The 9509-nt window shown below is 36.7% G+C and overlaps 1 protein-coding gene across 1 annotated transcript in view; it reads left to right on the top strand.

Moving 5' to 3' along the window:
- AKT3 (AKT serine/threonine kinase 3) overlaps window positions 1-9509 on the top strand; it is a 133700-nt gene that overhangs the window by 74265 nt on the left and 49926 nt on the right. Inside the window, exons 3-4 of the mRNA XM_057389746.1 lie at window positions 4852-4963; window positions 6468-6612. Coding sequence (XP_057245729.1) covers window positions 4852-4963; window positions 6468-6612 — 257 coding nt within the window. The remainder of the gene's footprint in view (window positions 1-4851; window positions 4964-6467; window positions 6613-9509) is intronic.

Raw genomic sequence — 9509 nt, 5'->3', positions numbered from 1 at the left:
GAACTGGCAGGTTTCAGGCCCTCTAATTGGCTTCCCAGCTTTGCAGAGTAATTACAGCTTCAAGCAAACTTTGTCATCTGTGGTTCAGAATGGTGTAAAGTAAACAGAACGTTTTGAAATACGTTTTGTAGTTAGAGTTGCTCAGGAGAGTTTAACTAGCATAACTATTTAATTTAGATAGTAGCAGTTATTTAAAAAAGATACCCTAGCATTTTAGAATTGTCAGCTAGGTTGTAGGTATGGAGACAAGTGTTAACCTCTGGTATGTACCTSACTTTGTTTGGTTTTGTTTTTTAAAAGGAGAATTTCAATAATTGAGAAACATCCACTGCATTTCTTTATACTGTTCTAATTTATTTTTTTTTCCATTCTTTGTATAAATCCAAAAATGGCCAAAGGAGTGCTATGCACTCATTGGAACAGYGTTGTCATTCTCTGCTACTGTTTTTGTATTTTGCTGCTATGAACAARTGTTCTCCCCCAAGGTTTTTCCTCCCCTCTAATATTAAAGGAAAAATTCTCATGACCGATGTTTCATCCCAGAAAAGCAGAAAGCTTTAGGAATAAAATATGTAATTCCAAGTTGTAGATGGCTAGCATACAAGAACACAAAGTTGAGTCTGTCTGTTTACTGGCTTACTCATCTTTTTGAATGATAATTTAGACTTCCAACTGTTTTGAGTTGAGATTCAGTCCTTTAATTACATATGTTTATGTATAGTAGCAAACTTGAAGACATTATGGTAGAATGTTCTCTACTCTTGGTAATGACCCAACTATCACTCGAGCATTCGGAGCCAGCTCTCAGTAGCCAGTTTCACTCTTTCTTCTGTGCTTTTGTATTTTCCAAACTATTCACTCTGTCTGAAACTACTATGGTTTTTCCACTAATTAGTAGAAAAATATTTTGGTAATTAGCAGTAACTGTGTATTACAGCACTTATTCATCTTAATAGATTTTTTTCCCCCAGTAGTAGGTGAAAGATAGTCACAGAGAAGTTTTCATTCRTGATGAAGTCATGGCAGGAATACTGTTTATCCAATACATTTGTGCACATCAGCACATGAAACATGGGTGGGGCTGATAAATATCAGCAAACCAGTTATTTTTATCTACTTGAAAAGAATTGGTGGTACCCCCATTTTGGRAATACACTGGTCCTCCACTTCTTTCTGAAACATTTTTTGCTTCATAAGGAACAGATATGAATGCATTCAGTTTTAACCTTCCACAAGGAAATCAAATCTTTAGCCACCTATAACAGAATATTACCAAAGCTAATTAAGTTTTATTAGATTTTATTTTTTCAATAATATCTTCCAATGATAGTGAAATGACATTTTTGGGGGTTATTTGTTTGGAGGTTTTTTTTATGTTTTCCACACCATTTTCAATTCTTAAGGGTTTTTTTCTTACCTTTCTTACCTTAATTGATTTAGTTGCTAATCTGTAATGMAAACTCAGAGTAAATGCTCTTTTATAGCCACAAAGCTTAGTATATGTATCCATATGTTTTGTTCTCGTTAATAATGTGCATAGCCACTTTGAGGACTGGCTGAAAAAAAATAATGTAAGTAGAATATTAGATACAGATTTCCATAATGTACATACCAATGTATATAGTCATAATACTATATAGAGTATATAATATATGTATATATAGGTAAAGACCATATTATAGAGAGCATTTGGACATAGGTGGGTATCACGTTATGAGTCCCATTTGTTCATACTTGAGTTGGAAAACTTAATGCAATTTAAATGTATGCATTTAAACAATATTTGCATATTTGTATATATTTGCAAAGAGAAAAAAAATGCCGGAATTCAAAATCTTCAGTTCCATCACAGGTAMGGAGAGGATATGCTTTTTGATTGGTACAGATTTTTCTGCACATTTGTCTCTGCACCTTTTTTCCTTCAGATTGTCCTAATCTCACTTTTCACCTCACTTTCTTCCCTGGCAGCTTTTTTTCACCTTTCTTTCTTCCTCTAAGCTCGGTACTCWAGTTTAGCTATACTCCAACTATCCCCATGCTTTTCTTTCTCACATAGGTTCCAGTCTTTTTCCTGTCCTATTTCCACTTTTCTCCCTTCATTCCCTAGTCTTTTGTTCCTAACAGCTCTCCTGTAAATAACTTACTGTATGCCATCATTCAGCATTGGATTTTGCCTCAATGAGGTAATTTCTTTTTCATACTGTCTGAGGAAGAGGATAAGGCATTATGAATATAAGTGAAATGCTTTCAAGTTAGCATGTGTAGAGGCAGGAGATAGCTGTAGCCTCTGGATTATTCTCGATGCATAGATTTTCAATGACTTTAYGCTTTAGTAATTGTTATTTTAATTTTTTACCCTCCTCCCACTGCACTCTTATCCCTCCCACATGTAGTGTGGCCAGATGCCTTACATTTTCGCAGGAATGCTAAAAGGATATCAAAGGTCTTGATTTGCCAAGTTTTAAGTCTTGTCTCCAAAAAGCAGCATTCTCCAGCAGTGTGCAGCTTTAGGCAGACACCCAGTAACAAAAATTTCAGCCTACATGATTGAAGTGTGATAGGATTAAAGATGAGAGGATGGTTTTGTTAGGAATAAGATAAGATAATCTTAGAGCAGACAATGCTTCTAGTCTCTTCTGTTAGGAAGGTAACCCCACACGTTCCTTAGAGCTGCAGCTGAGGAAGTTAAAGAGACTGTTAACCCTACTTTCACCGTCACTGTGATCACAGTTGGACCTCAACCATGTCCCTGAAGACGGGGGTTTCTTTGATCTCATGAGCAATTGCACCCAGATACAACCCTGGTTAGGTACCCTAAGCAAYTCTACTTCATTGGGGTTCTGTCTTCCTTGTTTCCCTTCCAGCTTTGGTGTTAAATTACCTCTTCCCATGTCCATCGTGCTGTAGCTCTTTCTTTTACATKTTGAGGATGGTTCTCATTCCATCCAGGACCTAGCAGAGTGTGTGTAAGCAATAAGGGTGAACTGCTGTGTCGGTCTCTTAATGAAATGTTTGTTAAATGGAATGTCATCCTTTGATGGGTTAACAGTCAGAAACAGAACATAGAAATGAACAGAAATTATTATTACATAATAATTTATAGATGCATGGTGAACATGTTCATATACATCTGCACAGGAGAATATTTACTCCTCTTTTGGTCTTTTTTACCTGTGTCTGTCAAGCTCCTGAGGTGCTCTGCTAAGCTGCAGAGAAGAATACTATCGATAGACAGATCCACTTGCACTCATCTTTGTTTTTTCAAATAAAAAAAAAAACACAGTGGATGATAGTTGAGGTCTCAGGGTCCTGAATTTGTGAAGAGAAAATATATCAAGCCAAAATAATTTATTTCTGTGAAAGAAAAGCATGCCTTGTTAAGTGGTACATGTCATATGACTTTTGTAAAGCGTTGACATTAAGTGGAATAAAGARTAGTAAGCTGCATAAGTAAAAGGTGTGGGTCAACTGGTAGGTGGTAGCTATATCAAAAAGAAGTTACAGCAGATTGTAGGTGAACAGGAATTCAGTTACCATATCATTATTGATTGATTTGTGAACCTGATGAATCATTTTAGATCACACGCACACATTTRATCTGGATCAGCTTTGAACGAGTGATAATATTCCAGACATGAGATTTGATGGTTTGTGTCTACTTTGTGCGAGCTGCAGGAAAACAAGTAACACTTTTGACAGAGTAACCTGTCAAAAAAATATATTTGCATGAATAAAGAGTTCTAGTTGGTCAGAGTTTTGCAGCTGTAATGTTTGGTGCAGTATCCTACATCGTAGAACTGACACACAGYGTCCCTGAACCATTGCCTGAATCGCCAGTGTTGTCTTGCAACAGAGGAGTAATAGGTGGTCTCAATAAGTCTAGAATTATGAAATGGGAAGGATCTTGGATCTGAAAGCACAACTGGCGAGGACAGATCGATAGAACCGACTTGGAGAATGTTGAAGAGAGATGAAACAGTGTTCAAATGTCAAAAAGGGACAGCTGCTGAAAAGAAAGTAATTTGTCAAAAGGCAAGAAACAGCATGCTGAAATTATAGGAACAGTTGCATTAAATCATAAGAAAAGTCTTGCAGCTATAGAAACAGTTAGTTTCTTTATAGTTGGATGGAATAAATTGCTTACAGGAGTTTTGAAATTGATACTTTTTGGAGATTTTAGAAAGAGTTTAGAGAGATACAAGAAATAGTCTAGGTGGACCTGATTCTGCCCTTGGGCTCAAAGAAAATGAGGTAATTTCCTGAGGCAGCCCCACTGGGGGTGTGTGTGGGGTTGTTCTATGTTTAATAATCAGACTAATTTCAACATCTGAATTTTCTTAGCTTATTTTACAATAAATCGAATCCAGAAGTGACAGTACTATTGGTAATTGTGACATGGTTACTATTGGAGGGAAAATGTAATATTCCTCATATTCCTCATATTCCTCATATTCCTCATATTCCTCATATTCCTCATATTCCTCCTGCTGCGTGCAGATGGAAAAATATGCCAGTGGCTACTGCTGTTTCCTTGGCATGCTATAGCAATCCAGGATCTGATACTCTTCTTATTCTCATAACACAGACCAAGTTGACAAATGGAGATGGCACTCTTTGTATGGACAACAATACAATTTCCATCAATTCCTCTGACGCCTTTGTTTACCTTCTGATTATTACCTGCTCCCTTTTGTTCAGTGGTTGTATTGCTGTTCTGTATTTCCTTTTGTGTGCTGGATACATCCTGGATGGGGATACATAAGCTGAATGTATTTCATCTAAATAATTTTATTTGCTTTTCACCCATTAACTGACAGTGTATAAAATAAGCAATGTCATGTATTTCTCTAGAATGTCAGCTAATGAAAACAGAGCGACCAAAGCCAAACACATTCATCATCAGATGTCTTCAGTGGACCACGGTCATAGAGAGGACGTTCCACGTCGACACACCAGAGGAACGGTGAGGGTTTTGTTCTTGTTTTGATCCTTGCGCAGAAGCCTTAGCAGAGCCTCTGCTGGGCCTGCACAGCAATCAGCACTTGGAACTGTGACATTCTGAGCACATGTGAGCAGTTAGTTAAAGATTTTTAAGTTAGCTTCTGTAAAATATTATCTGAGCTCATAACTAGTGTAAGTGTTGCCTGTGAGTAGGTGGGATGAGTGTGTTCAAATAAGCCAAAACTATGTCATGATATGTGTCTGAAGTGTTAAATTTTGAACATCCAAAGCCTGGATTGAAATATTTCCAGCCTCGCTGTCTTACTCCTCCTAATGTGYTCCTTTCTTTTGGCACAGAAAGCAGCATGCTTATTATAATTTATTTTATGTTGGCTTATTAGTTTTTCTTGTTTCGGTAAACATTCACAAACTCTTTAGAATTAACTTCTTTAATGCACCAAAAGTTTTTTTAGTGCATGTAGGAGATGGGGGATGAGGCACTCMCATTTTCTATACTCTCTACGATCAGATACAGTGAATCTTCCCACTATGGACAWCTGTCCTGTTGAGATCAATGCTATCATCTGGCTGTTGTTGTTTGTATCACAAAACAACCAACAACTTCGCTATTTCTGATGTTTTTCTTAGAGGTTTTTTTTATTCTGCCTTGGTACTGTGCCTCCACCCTACCTTTCTTCTGGGCAGGGCTGTACCTCCCGCTGCTTTCAGTAATAAATACCATGCAAATATCCTGTATCCCTTGCTGGCTAAACAAAAGGCAGCAGGTACCGTGCTTGGAGTGGGAATATGGCCTGCTCAAGGGCTGCCTGGTGTGTCTGTGCTGCTCAGCTGGCCCTGCTTGTCCCACCACAGAAACCATCACGTGTACCTGCTCCTCAGTGCAAACATGGGTTTTTAGGGTGCTTGTAGGAATTCAGTTATCTTTGAGGGCCTTTCTTTGCAGGGAATTTGAGAAAAAGYCTGTAAGCTGAGTTTCAAGAGGAGACAAAGAGTTGTACACATGATGTGGTTAAATAAATAAATTTTTTTCCTGTGAAAATGTCTTCAATACTAAAAAGTCTCTCAAAATAGCAAGTTATTATGAGATATTATTGCAAAAGAGGGCTGTGCTCTCAGGTATATTATACTTGGAACAAGTGTTTTCAYGTTTCCACTAATAAAATACTTAGAGAATCAGAAACTGCCAATTCTTGAAATTACCCATATAGTGATCCTTTCTGGTCAACCTCATCACTTTCAGCAAAATGCAGAATTTGGAAGGAAATTGAAATGCTTAGCTAATATGAGTCTTCTGCTTTTAACATGAGAACTGAATCTTGAAGCAATGTAGCATGTGAAAACCTTATGAACTATGTAATGTATTTTGTGAGTTTCTAAAAGAGATGTTGGCTTGTTATGAACTATGTAATGTATTTTGTGAGTCTCTAAAAGAGATGTTGGCTTGTTATGAACTATGTAATGTATTTTGTGAGTTTCTAAAAGAGATGTTGGCTTGTTCATGATAGGGAAGAATGGACAGAAGCAATCCAGGCTGTAGCAGACAGACTTCAGAGACAAGAAGAGGAGAGGATGAACTGTAGTCCAACTTCTCAGATAGACAATATAGGAGAAGARGAGATGGATGCTTCCACAACCCATCATAAAAGAAAGGTAATGACCTTAGAAATTGGCAGGGCTCATACGTAAATAAYGTTTGTAGAATGGTCTAGCTAGGTAAAGCAATATGCAAGGAATAGTATTTCTATAAAAATTTCAGTGTATTATAAGCATCAAAATATTTATTTCAGTAAATCCGAACTGCTCTAGTTTTATTTATTTGGTATGCTCTCTGATATAGCACTTCAGAAAAATGAAGTTTAACCATTCAGGCACATGCTAACATTCTRCTTATTGTTTGACTATTATTTCATCCTTTAGTTTGTTTACTGTTTTAGAAGTATGGCAATAAAATATTTTCTTTGAACAAGTACATTTGCCCCTTTTCTCATGCAAATAATACCCAATACAAATCAGTTAATTTGCATGAGAATGGCTAGCAGGATTTGGCATTAATGACCTTGTTTTTTGCTAACTTGGGAAATAACTTTGTTTTCAGTGAAGTAAGAGAAAACAACATTTTATTTTTTTTTTGCAGTCCTTTACAGCTTTTGGTGTAAGTAGGAACACGTGCATTGTTGGCTATAACGTACTCAGGGTTGTATCTCCAGAGTCAACGGGTTAAACACACAACAACGTCTTTTAAAGATCTGATGCCACTCAAAAGTTTTCTTGTGTATCTCCATTTTGCCGTGCGTGGACTACTCTTGAAGAATGGATCATTCAAATGGATGTCRCTCATTTACTACACAGGGTTGACATCACTCAAGAAATGCACTGAAATTGCACAAAAAATAATAACCAGTTTCCATAGGACTGGCTTCACTTTTTCTGCTAGAAGTGGAGCTTGTAGAAAACAAAGTAGAAGTCTGTTGACAGAGCAGAACAGTCTTATAGCTCATGTAGCTGAATGCCTTTGAGTGATGGACAACACAAGAAATGGTGAACATGTCTTTATTAGCAGAGCATGTTTTGTTTGTTACTCTACAAAAAGTAAGAATCATAGAAAAAACCGGGCTAAGAACTTTACCCTTAAGCATATAACACAGGTGTCAGAGGTAATTTTAGTTCTATCATGTCCTAATTTTTGAGAACTTGAGTTTGCAGTCCAAACAGAATTCTTCTATGCAGTTTCACGGTATGCAAATTTTGAACCTTTGCCTGCTATACAAAAAAAGTAAAATCAGTTATATAGAGCTGTAACAGTACTCTGGACATCTATCATCAGGCTGACACTGAATTTTGAGCCTGGTGGCATGGATATTTAATGACTGTGTGCTCCAGGGTAAGATATGGTTAAGTAAGAGCAAGACAGAGGCAGTGTTTAAGATGTGTCAGCCTTGTGAGAGGCAGTGTGATTATGTGGAAGGGATTTGGGTTCGCTCAATTAAAGATCTGAGCACTATTCCAAGCCTGTGTATCCTCTTAGCAGAGTACAAAACCACTGTGTAACAAYGCTCATTTTCAAGGTGTCAAAATTAATGCTGCCTGATACAAATAGTTTATCTGGAATGTGCTATCCTTGTTTACAGTGTGGTGTGTTTTCCCGTACAACAAAAGAGGTTGTGGGAGCAGGAGTAGGAGGAGCAGTTTTGTTTYTGTCTTGCCCCTTGTGCTTTAAGAAATGCTGAAATAATATTCTGGGACAGTGTATGGGCAGTGCTACAGAATATTTWATGGCTTTGGCAACAAGCCAAAAGCAAAATCGGCAAAACAAAGGTGAAATGAAAAATGGTGATATTCAGCATCTAATAACAGATAAAAATAACAAAACTAGAWRTAATAATAATGATAATAAATAAAAAGATAATGAAATTTGAAAAGATAAGAAAATAATAAAAACAATGGAGCCAAAACTCAGAATCACACGGCTGATTTCTAACTGTTGGAAAGGTATTCAGAAGATTTTGGAATAAAAAATATTAAGTGGCCATTATGATGGGGAATTGCCACTGCTTCCATCTTAATTGAAATGTGAAAAAATATGTCTCTTTAGAACTGTTTCTGTTTTGTAGAAATGTTTCTGAAAAGCTGTTGTTTAAGCTTTCATAGTTGCTAATGTAATCAGAACCATTTCAGTTATAATGACTTAATGCATTTTTATTGGGTTTTTTTTTTGCATTGGATTTCTTTCTTTTCAGGGATTTTTACACAATGTGTCCTTTTTTGACAAAAGCTTGTTTTGTCACCTGATTTTACATCTAAGCCCAGTGAATCTTGCTTGTGCATGCACCAGATGGTATACATATGAGTAGAAGAGCATAATCAGATTAAGAAACAAGACAGAGAGGAGTTGGGCCTGTTCTTCTCTGAAAAGGTAGCGAGCAGAAAACAGCCTTTAGGATGTGTAGCTTGATTTGAATAGACACGACAGCTCTGTCCCTGGTTAGATTAGCTGGAACAACCAGAAGCACCTCTTTTTCCAATTTTTAAAATGGTGTCAATGTTCAATTTAAGTTTTATACATCACTATAATTTGTAATACTGGAAATTCTTAGCAAGCTGCTTTTATTTCTTGCTGTACTACTCCTTTTAAGTAGAGGTTTTCCCTGATGAAGTTCAGATAAAAACTTTGTGTTGGTATAATCATTGTGTACATCAGGAACTTAAAAAAAAAGAAAAGTAAATTTCTTTGGTAGAAATTTTCAACACCTGTGGTGTACCTAGGGTGTATTCTTTTGAACAGATCATTCATAAGGGGTGGATGGTCAACAGATACTCCCAAGAAAGAGTAAAAAGATTTTATAGAAGGCTGAGCATCATAACTTTTTTTGGTTAGTGCAGTCTCTTGTGGCTTCGTTGCTTTTTCTTTGTTTGCAGATTTGATTTTCAGGATGCAGGATGAGTAAACAGAKTTTTCAGACTGAACCTTGATGTAATATAATGAAGAAAAAGATTCAAATCTTAAGTACAGTAGGCATGAAAAACTGGGGAAAATCATGGAGGAGAAA

The sequence above is a fragment of the Malurus melanocephalus genome, unplaced genomic scaffold (assembly GCF_030028575.1).
Source record: "Malurus melanocephalus ecotype Western Australia unplaced genomic scaffold, MMel_1.1 scaffold_19, whole genome shotgun sequence".
In the NCBI taxonomy this organism is placed as follows: Eukaryota; Metazoa; Chordata; class Aves; order Passeriformes; family Maluridae; genus Malurus; species Malurus melanocephalus.
This window is presented reverse-complemented; position numbering and strand designations above follow the sequence as displayed.